The sequence below is a fragment of the Pempheris klunzingeri genome, chromosome 20, assembly GCF_042242105.1.
Source record: "Pempheris klunzingeri isolate RE-2024b chromosome 20, fPemKlu1.hap1, whole genome shotgun sequence".
NCBI lineage: Eukaryota > Metazoa > Chordata > Actinopteri > Acropomatiformes > Pempheridae > Pempheris > Pempheris klunzingeri.
Genome location: NC_092031.1, coordinates 22,084,060 through 22,099,857, shown reverse-complemented (window position 1 = coordinate 22,099,857; position 15,798 = coordinate 22,084,060). Strand labels below are relative to the sequence as shown.

Here is a 15,798-nt window from a genome sequence, read left to right as displayed (position 1 = left end):
TCGCTTTAGCAAACATCATTTTTGTTTTGAGTCCGTCTCGCCGCTCTCTTCAATCTCGTGTCCAGTAGCAGCAGCAGCTTACTTTTCTCAGTGGTGAATCCCTGATAAAGCCTCCCAGCAAAATGCAGCAGAAAGACAAAGTCAGCAATTAGCTGATGAAAATAGTGGAGCGTTTAGCAGCTAAAGAGCTAGACATTTTCCGCAGGAGTTGGTGGAGACCAAAACAGAGCTCAAAGGAATGTCAATATAAGACTCGACTTACCATTTACCACAACAACTAAATGAGGTGATATGTCTACATTGTGTTTTCAGTTTGTTCCCAAGTTCCCAAGTGGCCTACAAAATCAATTAGGTGAATATGTTGATTTAAAGCCAGCTATAAAGCTAAGTGTTTTTTGACACTTTGGCCATGAAAATGATTTAAAAGTCGGTGCTATGCCACTGTTCTGATGGCCCATCCTTCTGAAATCTCAATAGTCAGAATGTCCCAATGACCCAAAAGCTCATTTGTATGAGAGCCCGTTATCTAACGCCTATCCTAAACCTAACCCCAAAGAAATGTAAACAACAGCAATACAGCAATGTAGCCAATGTAGCTATGTAGCCTTACGTAAAAAGGCAAAAAACCCCACCCACGGTGTAGTACCATGGACAGGACCAACTGTCACTGCATGAACAGCTGAAGGGAGAGTGAATATTTTTGGAGCGATGGGTCCTTGCAGTAATGGGCATTTGCGGACAGTTAGGGTTTCGGAATAATGGGGCATCGGAACAATGGGCTGTCCAAAGAGGCTAAAAGGCTCAGTAGAGTAGTACACACTTTTAACTTTTCATGTGATGGCAGAAGGTAAAGGGCATTATCTTTCATTATGCAGACAAGCAAATGAAGAAATGTCCACCTGTTCTATCATACCAGAGCTTTCTGAAGGAGGTTGATTAGAAAATAACATGTTACCTCATCACTGCATTGCAGTTTATTAATGCAGAGTTAGAACTTTAACCTCAGGGACACACACCACTGACTTCAAGAAGCAGGCTGCAATTCAGCTTTAATCATCTATTGTTTTTTTTTACTGATGGGAGAAGTATGCGTGTGGAGCGGAGAAACACAGTATCCACATGCATGTGTGTGTTTGGGTCTATCAAGGAGTTGCGTGGGTGAACAATCTACCTAGAAAATTGCAGGGATTCTTTTTGAGCTTTTGGGGCCATTTTTAACCTCGAGATCAAACCTGAAGATTTTCCCTGTATGCATATCTGTGTGAGTCTAATATTAATGTGTCCGTACAAGCCTTGTATGTGGGAGGATGATAGATTCTGAATGCATAATCAGGCGTTTTTTCTCAAAGTGAACCTATTTTAAAACCAAGTTTGTTCTGTTTTTACAGGGTACAATTAAATATGTCGCTTTTCCAGATCTTTACTTGCTTACTTGCACTGCTGCTGAAGGAATGCGGTGCATTTCCGATGCAGTGCTCCAGGAAGGTTCAGATGTGTTCTAAAGATGACTGGCGCCCTCTAGCAGCCAAATCAATGTGTACAGATTCCGTGTGGACCCATGAAAATGAGAAGATTTACCGTTCATGTGCTGCTGTCAATATTAGTCACTGTCACTGTACACAGTTAAACACACAGAAGGCGTATTCAGCAGCTTAGATGGGGATTTGGTTTATAACTGTAGTTGTAGTAATACTATAAATCTGCTGCTTCTCTCTGCTGGCTGTGAGGAAGACACCATAATCATCCCCCATTTCACTCCTATTTTCTTGTAATTTTCTGCAGCAGATGCCTTGCATATGGCAGAGAAATCACTTTGAGCCATGAAGGACTTCACTGAGGGAAATCCATGTAATCTGCCACGTCTCCCAGTTAATCACAGAGCTTAATAAGTCATGAAATCACTCATAGTGTGACCAGGTTGCAGTTTCAATCAGCTGTGGGGGTCACTGAAATGGGATGCAGGTGGCTGCTGGGAAGATTCACTGTGCCGTTCAGACACCCTTAAAGTGAAGAATATTACTCCCTTCACCAGAAATTCAAAGAATTTTAAAAATGACCACACACAGTCGGAGTGTGAAAAGAGGTAAAATGTAACCGAAGAGGAAAGGGGCAATTTTCTATCTCCCCTGGCTTGTGTGACATTTGAGGCTGCAAGCGTATTGTGAATAATTTAAATGAACATTTGCATTTCTTGACACGTCTTTTTTTCCATCATTACACTTAATTATCTCAGCAGCTAGAGATACTTAACACAGCCTCTTCAGCAGAGCAAATTGAAAATTCTCCTTGAATAATTTCTACTGTGTGCGTTTCACTTTTAACTCCTCCTTTCACTTTAAGTTGCCCCACATTTGTTAATTTGAATGAATTCATTTAAACAGTGTCTGGTGCACTATATCCTCTTCCTGTGTGAGTAGTACTCAGTTTTCTTACATTCAAAACCACGAAAATATGAGCGCCACCTTTGTTAATGGGTCTGTTTCGTTATGTACCACCAACACAGCTAAATCCCTTACGAGCAGGCCGTAATGCTCCGCTGATGGTGTAATGACATATTATTAAAGGAAGGTGTATAATAGGAATGTTAGAACCTCACTTTATTACAATGTTGAAACTAAAGGAAACATGAACTCACCACTGCAGGATGAAAGTGATTAATTGTTATTAATGTAGGTCAAATCACAGCAGCGTGTGCTACCTGTGTTCCACTAATTATGATACGAAATGGGATCCAAACTTTTGAACATACAAAAACATGTCACGCATTCAATCCCCGGACCAGCACAATAAATCCGGAGAATGAAAATGAAAGAGGACACTCGCCCTCCCTCACTAGCCACCGCTATGGTTTGGCTTTCAGCGAGGAAGTTGCCCCTTACTGCCCCGGTGTGGCTCCTGGAGTCTCCAAAAGTAGTTTGACAGGCAGAGCTTTCAACTGTCAGGCTCCTCTCCTGTGGATCCTTCTCCAGGTTTGGCTCTGGGAGGCAGACAGTGTCTCTCTCTACTTTTAAAACTGTCTGTTTTAATAAAGCTTATAGGTAGGGGCTGGCTCAGGCCTGCCTTGGACCAACCCCTAGCTATGCTGCCGTAGACTGCCAGGGGACTTCCCATGATGCACTGAGCTCCGCTCTCCTCCTCTCCCTCTCCATCTGTATGCATCGTGCCCATTTAATGTACGTTACTAACTCGGTATCTTCCCCAGAGCTGGCTGCGGTCGTCGGGCTTCCATCCACCGCTACAGTTACTGTTATTAGTCAGTATCCACTGCTAGTCATACTATTCTTTATTAGTCACATCCCTATTATCATTGATGCTATTGTTATTACTGTTGTTGCTGTGCATCTCCCCCTCCCTCTCCCCCATCTCTCTCTCTCTCCCTCTCCCTCTCACACCCACCCTCACTCAGCACGGCCCCCCGACACCTCTGATCCTGGTCCTGTCTGAGGTTTCCTCCTGCCGTCGTCCCCTGATGCTTTGTTCATGTGGAGACTCTGGAATCTACAGTTTTGAATTCTTGAATCGTTGGTTCTCCGCTAATCAAAAAGACTTGCTCTTTATGGAAAATGTCTTTGGGTAACGTTTGCTATGCATTGGCTTGACTGATCGATTGATCGATAGATTGATTGTGGTTGAACTGGGCAGCTTCCAAGTGAGAATGTGTGAGTGTGAACAGGGCGCTCCTGTAAGAGAGAGTCTGGTCCACAGTGAAACTGAAGAAGTAAAGCTCCCGGGCAGATGGTTAGCTCAACAAAACTGAATAAAGGTTCCTTCAGAGCAGTTACACCTTCTGATTTCACAACAGTTACACTCATTCATGTTTTAATAGCAAAGAAAGCTTAGCGACTGAAACTCTACAGACCAACAGGTACAAGGTTCACTTCATATTTTCATATTTACACAGAGGGATTATATGGCCATCGTCGAGGACACTGAGCTCGTGTTGTCTGGGACAGTACTGTGACAGTATTTGTTGATTCAGTGTATTCAGATGTGCAGAGGGCTTTGAGCCAGCATTCAGACCTTTACATGGGAAAATAAAACAACAACACTTCATTTGCAAGTCAGTTTTCAGTTTTCAGTCTCAGCTCAGCCTCGTCCAGAGTGGAGGGCCACAGGCCGACCAACCCAACATCATTTAATACATGAGGAAACCCTTTTAGAGCATTTCAGAGGGTGGGGTTTTTAAGGAGGACCTTGACTCCTGTCCTCCTGCCTACTGCCATGGTTCTTTAGATACAACTCATCACCCTTCCAATACAAAGACTAGAGGTTAGAAGCAGAGGGAAGGACCCTCACTGTGGACTGTTTTCACAGGCACTTCTCACCAGAACATAGTTCCAAAGAGAACTGTTGTGATTTGTGGCCCCTCACGACACTTTTAATGATTTCTGCTCACTCTGTGTGGGCTGGTGCACCACTCGAGGCCATTTGGAAGCTCGGCGGGGCAGTGTTCTGGTTTCAGCATCTCCTGCCTCCCCCTGCACTCATACACGAGTCTTCTGGAGGTGGAAGAGTGAAATTTACGCGGTGTGTGTGAAGGCAGCGTGTTGATAGGAGCGTCCTCCTCGGGTGCCCACTGGATACAGTGACGTAGGAGCGAGGGCGGGGCCTGCGCACAGGTGAACGCCGCACAGGTGTAAGGTGGGGGGGAAATGTGCGTCCTGAAAAACAAGTTTAAGTTCTCTGCGCCGTTACTCGGGCTCTCTTCTCTCCTCCGGTATGGCCAACAGCTGCGTGGGGAACTGCGCGCCGTTGTTCTTCTTCGCTGTTGTTTTTGATGTCGTCGGTCTGGTTGTGCTTCTGGTCGGGATTTTCGGGAACCTGAGACTGGATGGCCGCTTCTATGGGGATTTCCTCATCTACACGGGCTCGCTCATTATCTCCCTCAGCTTGGTGTGGTGGGTCCTGTGGTACACGGGGAACGTGCAGCTGTACGCGGAGGACAGGACGGGCTCCCTGGACATCAGCTTTACGCACTGGGCCAGGAAGCTGTCCGAGAGGCTCTCCAAAGGCGGCATGAAGCCCGTGGAAGCCGGGGAGAAGAAGAAGAAGAGCACTGGGGACGGGAAGGAGATGAACGGGACTGTGCGTGCCGTTGCGCCGTCTCGGATTACGTGGGAAGACGGGAGCAGCGGCGGCGGAGACGTGTCGGGTCACGACAACAAAGGCTTTGATGGAGAGACCGAGCGCGCGTCTCCGGATGACAAAAACGTGGAGTTGGGGGTGTTGAGGAGCTCGGACGTGGCTCTGCAGGCAGCGGGTGACAGAGCAGAGAGGCTCCTCTGACAGGAGGTGGTGCGTATTTCTACCTCCTCTTCATCAGCTAACCCGAGGTCACCTCACCATCCTCCCTCTCTTTACTCTGTTATTGTAACTTGCCTCCCCCCCCCCCTTACCTACTCGATCTCCCGACGCCATAACTTGTCTCTAAAAGTTGCAGCCAGCTTCTGAAAAATGTCTGATCTCCCTGAGAGCCCGTGGACCCAACGAGTAATCAGAATTGAAAGAAAAGTCATAAATATTCAGCACGCCGCCCTGCTCTCACCCTGCCTGTCACCCTTTCTGACACTCTGCTGTTTTGCTTGTCATTAGCCGCTCACTGCCACAGCTGTAGCCGTTTCATCAGTACTGTTGGAGTCCCCCCCCCCCCCCACCCCATCTCACCCCAGTCATAATTATGAGATGTCTCACATTATTGACAGTGATCAGCTGACACCCACGGTGAAGCTGGCCCTGAGGAATGTGCACCCTCACACATAAACACTGCCCCCCCCCCCCCCTCCCTCCCTCCAGGACCCTGTCTGCTCACTCTGTTCATGAATATCTGTAATAATCTTTTTTTTTTTTTCTTTTCTTTTCTTTCCCGGCTGCTGTGAAAAGATCTTCAGTGGCCCGTGGCAGCTTTTAATTAATGAGCCTGACCGTTTCTGCTCACCTTCACAGCTCTGCATTATTTTAGCCGTCACTTTGCTTGTAACTGGGTGGCAAGCCAGACACCCTTTGGGCTAAGAGGCGCAATTGCATTTTTAATGGAACTCAGCAGAGCTTATTGATCCGGTGAAATGGAATGCAGTAGGCAGGTATAGGTACGGCCGGGCCTCCTCACTCAGCCACCAGCTGCAGAGATCATGTGTAAGTCTGCTTCATGGGCACTCCCTCCATCCACAAGTTCCAGGTAGTTAACTTTAATGGGACCTTGTCTGATTCCCTTATTATCTGGCCCAGCTAACGATCTTGAGATATGGAATTGTGTGAAATGGTGTGGTCAAGAACAAACGCTGCACCATGAAGAGGAAGGCCACTTCTACTGTATCTTAACTGTGTTTATTGTCCAGAGAGCAGAGCTGTAGCCACTTAGGTCCTGTCCTACAGTGGTTTTTTGGAATTTAGGGGTCGTAACATCCCGAGTTCACATTCTTTCATTACACATTGTGGGTGTCAAACTCTAGTGCTGACTCTGACTCTGACTCTAAATAGCCTAGGCCAAAAATATTAGTTTGAACCAATCAATTAATCATAATAAATGGATTTTTATATTTATCTAGCAGAAATACATCAAGGTAGTATAGAAAGAACAGCATTTAGGTCATCATGTGAACAAGGATTTACATAATTAACAGGGAAAAAGTAATGAATTAAAAAAGCTGTCCATTTGTTCTAACAGTATACAGTATGTACTCTGTACTACCCTTCATAGCAAGTCATTTTGTACTAACTGCTAACTAACTATCCACATAACCTTTATCAGATGATGGATGATGAAGTAAGCTTTTGTCCAAACACTTAACTGGACCTCAGTGTGTCTAAAATCCTGTCTAGAGCACTTAATGTTAAGGATTTTATCACTGGACATTCCTCCAATGAACGCATTGAGAACCCCACCTAAGGACAACATGGCCATTGTAGCAGCCGTACTTTAGCCTCTCTACAGTATGAGTCATGGATCGAGATGTTTACCAGTCAGATTTGACAGTGGCTTGCATGGATAAGTGTTGGAACAACGCCGCTCAGAGTTTCCCAACTTGCACAAGTGCCATTAACAGTTGGGTAACACGGAGTGAGGTCTGGTTCGGGTTTAAGTGATGTTTGCCTTATCTGCACTGTATTCATGTTGCTGGGTCAACACAAGCCTGTTAACTGGCCTATTAGTGTTTCAGAGCAGAAGATTAATACTGCTCCTAAGTCTGCCAGGACGCAGTCAGCCTTTCATAAAGTAGCCCAGCCTAAAGTGAAAAAATATACCGACCGGTTTGTGGTTTGATCCTGCAAACCCATTTGTGGTTTTAGGCGGTGTTAGATGTTGGAACTATGTCTTCATCACCAACCATATTTGGCAGCCCGTCCCATAAATGAATATAGTGTTGTTTGCCAAGACATAATAACAGAAAATACCTCCTCGTGAAGCTGTGAAGTTGTATTTTCAAACGTTGGACGGCTGTTTTCCCCTTTGCTTTCAGTCTCAGGCAAACCATGTCTTAACTGCAGCCTGTTACTTAACACACAGACTTGAGATCAATATCGATCACAAGATATCGAAAGTATTTCAAAACATCAACTGAAATAATCTCCCATTAAATGCATACAATCCTTTTGATAGCTTTGAATTATAGATACAGACAAAATGTGCACTCTCAGCCGTGTTCAACGAACAACCCAAACAAGAACAATGTAGAGAGGTCAACACAACCGATGTTACGGGTGGTTTCTGCAAATTCAACTCAAAATGCTGCTTTTAATGACGAGTGCGGTCTCAGAATTACAGGCATGTATAAAATACATGTGGAACGCTCATCTATTTGTGAGCAACCAGCTATAAAAGGAGACTGTGTACAAAGCGGCGTTGCGTTTGAATGTGATGTCTTTTTGTTTTCTTAATCTCCCATGAAATGTGCACTTGATCATGCACACACAGTGATTAATGAGACAAAACAAGCATTCTGAAACCTGACAGTGACAATTCATTCTAAATCCTTGCACCCCACTGCCTCCTTCATCCCAGGACATCTGAGGGTTGAAGAGGGATCTTCCAGATCTTTTCATGTCTTATTCTAAAAACTAAAAAAGAAAACAGATTCACACCACTAAATAGTCCACTTACCTTTGTGATTCCCCCCCGATGTTACTTTACATTGTTAATTTTAATATCATCTGTTCATTTCAGCCTGTACAAACACATAAAACCGCTCTCTCCTCTTGTTTCCAGGTGACGTCCGGCTTTCCTGGTGCTGAAGTTCGGACTTCCTCCTCGCACTGCGTTCCAAAAAAACACCAACGGACTGAAAACTAAAGTCACTTTTTGTTTTATAAAGGGAAGACAATTTCTTAATCAGGGATAAGCTCTGCATCCACCGTAGGCAGGAGGGCTGTGCACAGAGGAAGAAAGGGTCTTTAATATGTAGATAGCAAATCTCTATTTTTATGTGCTGATTTTGTGACGAGATGTAAATTATTTTTTTGGGGAATAAAGTTTACATTTAATTGGATGTAGCTGCTGCTTAAGTTGTATTTGTGGGTGTTTGTGCACGAAGGTGACTGATAACAACACAGTACCGCCCTTGCGCTGTACTGTGTTCCAAGTTTGTCCTGACTGGGTTCTACCTTTTGTTGTTTAATACCTTCTACGCGCCACACAGGATACTGATTTTTTCCCTCGTCGTCACTTCTTTTAATGTTTATACTTTGACGGATGTAAACAGCACCCCGAGGTGACGTTCATACTATTTTATTCCAAATCATCAAGGCCAAAATATGAGGCCAATATTTCTAGCTTTTCCAAATCCACCTGTGAGGCCGAGATAAGGCCTGGACGTGTGGATGCTGGAATGTAACGTGTTCATGAACTAGAACCACATCCAACGGTAGAGCCAGAAATTCTCTTGTCATCGTCAAGGAAACCAGTAAGGACACATACTTTCTCCTCCGTCATGAGGTGTAATGAATAGAATGAGAGATGTAGATACAGACAGGAATGTGACGGGAGTGTTTAAACCCGTCCTTCTCATCAGTGTCACCTCAGACTGGCAGGCAGCACTGAGAAGGAGAGAAGCTTCTCTTCTGAATTTATTTCACTCCCACCATTTTTTTTTTTTTTTTTTTTTATGTCATGCAGATAAACTGGTGAAGCTGTGAATAATTGGAAAACTTGTAAGCACATTTAACTACTCCTATCATGGATTATACCCCCTATCTTGGCCGCTGCCTGCTGTTTTTCTTCATCGCCGTCTTCATGGATGTGGCAGGCCTCATCCTCTTCTTCGTTGGGGTCTTGGCTCCCTTCAGGTTCTGGGATTTCTTGGTCTTCTCGGGACCCGTCATTCTCTTCCTCAGCCTGGTGTTCTGGATCTTCTGGTATTTGGGAAACCTGGAGGTGCCGGTGGAGGAGCTCCTCCCCAAATGAGATTCACGGTTTCTACATTTTCAACACAAAGCAGTTTGCTATCAACTGGCGTGGGGAAAATGAAGCCAAGGCTACAGGTGCAGACCTTCACATTTGAAGCGTTACACAACAAGACATGTTGTGAGCTGAAGGATTTTCCTTTAAAACATTTTTTCTTTCCTTCCTCTGAAGGGTGACAGTTCTCAGCTTCTACCTGAGCTCGCTGGAGGATGTTTGTGGATGTGCTTCACCATCCCAGGAACGTGGGGCTCTTTAAGGACATCTGTATGAAGAACACTGCAGACTCAGACCTTACAGACTGAGACAGAGAATGAGGAGCACAGTGGACCGTGGAAGTAAAGAAGTTTGTAAAATGAGTACAGATCATTTACATTGAAAACCCTGCTATTCCTTATTCAGTGGAACAAACAAATGTCAAATGATTAACTTTAAATATATGAAATAAAATGAATAAATAACAGTTTGTCATTAGTCGTCCTATATCTTGTTGTTACCTATTACCCTCTGACTGTGGGGGGGGGGCTGCTCAGACTGCTGGGTCAGTCATGCTGTCAATTCTGTGTTTAATAGGATGCATTTTGTTAACTGATCTTTTTAACTGATGTGTTGCTCTAACCTCAAAATCAGAACCACAATCACCGTCCTCCTTTTGCACATCTTTTACACCTCGAACATTGTTTATTCACTTGATCAATTTTCCCCTAAAGCCATTGTTCCCAGCCAGTCTGTGGTGATTTTCCTGTTGTGAAATCTGAGTACTGGTCGCTGAACCCATTCAACAGAAACCAGTCAAACTGGGTGCGTTAGCAACTGGGACACAGCGAGCTCTCATTTTACAAGAATGGGTTCATGTGAGGAGGAGGGGAGACATTTTCTTCCTCCCCCCCTATCTCTGAAACATAAAACATTCAACCTAAAACATATGCACAGATTTAGTTGTTGATATCGTCCAATCTTTACATCAAGAATGTGGCGTAGCTTGTTTCTCTCCTACTAAAGTGGACGCACCCTATTTGCTGCCTGGCTGACTTTTAAGATGACAACCAGAATAAACCCTCAATCTTAACGGCACTTGTACAAGAATAGAGCTTCATCAACAAAACAAACAAAGAGACAAAGGAGAAAACACAAGAAATGAATGGTTTTCTGGAAAAAGCTCCACTTTTAATTGCTTTTGATTTATTAATATGCATGATTTCAATGGAATAACAAGTTTGATTTAACAGAAAAATGGGATTCAAAATGTAGTTACAGTGTCAACTGCCTCTTAAATATCTTTGCACAGTCCGTATTTACTCTGCTCTTCACAGTCTCGCCTCAAAAGAGTGGACCCATGCAGCCACTCAGCATCTTTAGAGTATTAGGAAATGTGTCGGCCGTGCATTACTAATTCATAAGTGCCCCGTGGCTGTTCAAACACCTCCAGGAGAATTACTTTGAGCCGGTCAACAAGAGAGTCTAACGTGTCACAATCCCTCTCCGTCGCCGGGCTTCAGGTTCCACCTCACACCTAACGTGTCTTTCCATTAGCTGTTGCCAGCCTGCTGTGCAGTGCATGGGGAGCACACACACACACACACACACATGCAAACACACTCCTGCACCTGCCCTGGGTCACTTGAACATGACACTGTTTGACTCAGTGCTGCGGTGACAAAGGGGACAGGGATTACGTTCTATGAGTGTTGTGTTTGGCTCTGTGGCTCATGCCAGCAGCAGCAGTGTGGTGGCATTTGCTGTGATGGAGTTTCAGAGTGAAGAGCTGGACAGAGTATTGAGATTGTTGAGATAGTAAGTAAAGTTTGAAATGAAACAGCAGTAAAGTACATTTTTCTAAAGTATGCCATTTTGAGATACTTTTGCTTAACTTGGGTTTGTACGTTTTCTGTTGCTTTATATAATACTTTTACTTCACCACATTTAAAAAACGGTTGTGGAATAAAGCAGTGTTTCCCGGACTTTATGGCTAGTTGGGGCCCCTTCGTCTGGCTTTTTATACCTATGAGTTATTAGTGGTTCCACCAAAGAGGCATTTCCCCCCCTAAGCTTCCCACATAGTCTGAAAAAAGAACACAGGATGAAACAGAACTGCTCTCCTCTCCTATTAATCATCTCGTGACCCCCTCTGATTTAACATGGTGACCCTTTGGAGGAGCCCGACACCTCGGATGGGAATAAACTAGCTAATTCCACGTAAAGTAAAACTAGCTCCACCTGGAGAAGCTTCAGCAGTAAGAAAATGCTGCTGATAATGTTGATGCATTAGTATCAACAATCTAGTATTATGGTATAGAATAATACATCACAAGCCAATTACTTTTTAACTTTTGCTCATTTAAGTACATTTTCTGATAGTATTTCCACCACTGGCCTCTGAATTGTTGTGTGTGAGTATAAGTACTCAAGTAAAGTACCTCAGAACTGTACTCAAGTACAGCATATGGGTACTTATTTACTTTTGACCACTGGTTTGTCTCCTTTCAGCCACATGGAGCAGCTCTCACAGCTCCAAACGGATGTTAGCTGGTGTGCTGTGGGGAGTAAACCCACACCGTCCATTTTCAGGGTTGCAGTAATCTTATCTGGCCTATTTTGTCCACTTTCTTTAAAAGACTTTACAGAATGTAAAGCCAGTCTGTAAAACCTGATATAGACCACCGTCCATTTACTGTCCACATTCACGATTCAGTACAGAAATGTTCAATTGTGTTTGCTGTAAATGAACTCCTCATTTACGGGTCTAATTTATTCCAGTTTCCCCTTCCGCTGAGCGGGTGTGTCTTAATGAGGCGCTGCCTCGCCTAACAGAATGTCATTAGTCTGGTTTCAGTGGGGGGGGGTGCTGTGTGCACCACAGTTAGAAAGCTTTTCACTGTGGTAACTAACACAGCAGCATAAGACCAACAGCAATGATGTTGAAATCATTAGAATTAACAGGATATATTCAACAAGTAGGGGATCGTCAGTCAGTTACAAAAGGAAATCTCAGTTATATGACACATGGTTCCTTTAACTAGGCTCTGTCTGGTGCTGATAGTTTACCACCCACACCACTTTTTGGACATCAGAGTCCAAAAAGATCTATTTTAGATCTATTCTAGTCCATAAATTGTCGCCAAATGTAATAATTAAATCAAACTTTAGTGGTTACAATGAGCCACCCCAGAAAGCTTCTGTGTACTCTCACAGTAAAGATGTCCGGGCTATGCAAACTGAAATGTAACAGAAGTTGTTTTTCCCAGCTGCATCACCAGAATATTCCCTCCACCTCTCAGGACCGGGGCACAGATTCAGAGAAGAGCATATTTGGGCAATTTGTATCATTTTGTGGTTCTTTCACATCATTTTGTAGCTCTTTGTGGTTATTTTGTGCCTCTTTATGGTTGCTTGTGTCTTTGTGGACGTTTTGCGTCCATTTGTTGTCATTTGGCTTTTCTCTGTGCTCATTTTAGCATCATTTCACAGCTCTTTGTGGTCTTCTTGCATTGTTTTGTGGTTGTTTTACATAATTTGGCATTTCTTTGCTGTCATTTGGCATCTTTTTGTAGTTGTTTGGCGTGCCTTTTTGGTCATTTTGTGTCATTTGTGATTATCTGACATCTCTTTTGGTGATTTTGGATCTTTTTGTGGTCATGTGGCGTCTCTGTGGTAGTTTTGCAACATCTGGCGTCTCTGTAGTTGTTGCGCATTGTTTGGCAGGTTTTTATATCATCTTGTAGATGTTTTGCATCTCTTTATAATTGGTTGGCGTCTATTTATGATGGCCTGATTGATACCTATCACCCTCTTACTTGGGTAAGGGGGACACCAGGCCCTGCCTCTGCCTCCCACACGTATAAAATCAAATAGGATGCATGATTCATTTTTAAGCAATTTGCAGATCTGCTGCAATATAACAACACAGCATCAAACCACAGATGGCACGGGACTTGAAAATACATCCACATGCTATTCATCAGTGTCAGTTATAACATTAAACACCAGCCAATGGATGTGCGTCTGTCCAAGGCTACAGCCTGTCCGTCCTTGGGAGCTGGATCTCTCCTTCACTGTGGTGCTCCCGGAGGTTTCTCTTTTCCCACTGGGTTTTTTGAGTTTGTCCTTCCCGAAGAAGGAGGGTCATAAAGGGCAGGTGATGCCTCGGACTGATCCACCGGACTGATCCATTGGCCTCATCGACTGCTGGACTCTTTATTAGATTGTTTGTTCGCTTACACTTGTTTATTTCAGTGAACTTTGTAAAGCACTATGAGACACTCTGTTGTGATATTGGGCTATACAAAATAAATTTAATTGAATTAAACAGTCACTGCCAAACTTCAATGTCAGATTTCCCTGCACGACAATAAAAAGCCAGCAGGTGGCAGCACTGGACTGATGTTTCACTGCACCTGTCTGACCCTCAAACTGAGGGTCCAGAAGTACATAAATATTAAGAACAAGCATTTTTCCCTGCATCCTAATTTATCATGCATGTTTAATAGGACAGAACATTACATTTGTCAACAGAGCACTCAAACATTTAGACATTAACAGTAATAATTCAAAAATAAAATTAGATGAAATATCTTAAAGGTGTTTAATGATGTGAATTACTAAATTGTAATTGAATCTGGTATCGGATTTTTGTTTCAGTAAGAAATAGCTGTAACCTGTTGCTGTTTTTCAATCCTAACACAAAAAGGTTCTAACTGCATCTAATGGCCTTCATCAGCAAGTGGAATTTACTGATTATATAGTGTAGATATATTAGACTTAGACTTCTTTATTGATCCCCCATAGGGGGAAATTCCCATGTTACAGCAGCAACAATAGAACAGAAAGAGTGTAGAAGCAACAGTAGAAAAATAAGCAATAGTTAATAAATATGTTGTGATGAATGAATTACATGTCACATACTACATATGATCTGTATTTCTGCATTGTATGTTGTCTAATAGCTTATAGAATAGTTTCATCTATTGAACAAGCTCACCAGTGAAGGCCAAAATAAAAAAGGTGAAATGTCTCAAAAAGGATAAATAATAAGGGATAATCTTGCCATGATTTTATGTCATTTCCCTAAAACACATGACACATTACAGTGATTAACTCATCGCACATTCTGATCAAAACAAAATCTGCCACCTGCTAGTTGTTTTACATGAACAGAGCTCACACTGATGCACAACCCTCCTGAACACCGTAGCAGCCCTGAACGCAGCCCGGTTACACCTCATTACGTCATAGTCAGAAAACACGTGGGCATGGCGCACGGGTTTCCTGAGCGCGGCACGTTTTCTTCAATATTGATGCGGTCTTAATGAACGCTGGCACCGGAGCACTAACAGCTTGTGGCGGCGGAGCTCCGTGAAAATCACAGTCTGCCTCAATGGCGATGTCAGCACGGCCTGAGTGACTTTAAATCCATTATTTAACACGACCTCCACACACAAACACACACACCGCACACGCAGCGTGGCGGCTGCTGTACTACAGTTAGTAAACTAACCCGCAGCATGGAAACCCTGGCGGGATGGATCTGTGCGCGGAGCCGGAGCCACGCTGCGCTACATCAAGTCAAGTTTCTTTATTGTCTTTATGCAGGCATAACGACATTTTGCAGACTCCCGGCAAGGCACATATATAAATAAGGCAGAATACATAAATAAAAATATTTACAGACAAACAAAATGTATGTACAGAGGAATATATGTACAGGGGTAAAAAAGTGATGGGTGATGATAGTAAAGTGCAACTTGGTGCAAGTCCTGTTTGATTGTCAGCGAGGATGTATGTTTGTGTGTGAGTGTGTGTGTGTGTGTGTGTGAGTGTGTGTGAGTGTGAGTGTGTGTTTGAGGAGGTGTGAATGTGTGTGTGGTAGAGGTAGTGTGTGTACATCTACCCTTTAATACCATGACCCATGAACTGTTACAGTAAATTCAAGGTGTGTGGTGAACCTTGATTGCAAAAACATTAAATCTGTAGGACAGAGTAACTACTCAGAAGTCATTTGGCATCTGGAATAAGCACTGGAATAGGCTTGTAAGTGGACCTTTGACCATTTAACTTATTCAGCTTTCACACTCACTCACTTCATGAGTGACTGATTCAAGTATGTGGATATTTGACATGTGATACATTGATTGGAGGTCTTATTGATATGTTGGTATGTGATTTATTTTGTTTTTCTATTCTTTTTTTATGGTGCTGAGGGGACTTCTCTACCAATGACAGGTATATTTTTTCTATCCAGTTATTGAAGATCATTGTTGAAAGTTAAATCGGAAAATTGATTATCACACAAGAAATAGAAATAAAGAAGTGAATTAAATAAAATAAGTAAGTAGGTCTTAAATCTAAGTCCCCTCCTTGAAACCACCCCGCACCGCTTCTTCTGTGTCTCCGTCCATCTGCGTGTC

General features: G+C 43.4%; 1 protein-coding gene across 1 annotated transcript; it reads left to right on the top strand.

Annotated features, from left to right (window-relative positions):
* The first annotated feature begins 4,640 nt into the window (after positions 1–4,640).
* Positions 4,641–8,483, top strand: LOC139220301 (transmembrane protein 238-like). Its single transcript, XM_070852378.1, has 2 exons — positions 4,641–5,295; positions 8,204–8,483. Exon 1 carries the CDS (start codon positions 4,720–4,722, stop codon positions 5,284–5,286), a length of 567 nt encoding a protein of 188 aa, XP_070708479.1. The 5' UTR covers positions 4,641–4,719; the 3' UTR covers positions 5,287–5,295; positions 8,204–8,483.
* Positions 8,484–15,798: the final 7,315 nt, after the last annotated feature.

Excerpts from the sequence above, each read along its gene's own strand:
- LOC139220301 (XM_070852378.1), top strand. The coding sequence starts at position 4,720 with ATGGCCAACAGCTGCGTGGGGAACTGCGCGCCGTTGTTCTTCTTCGCT.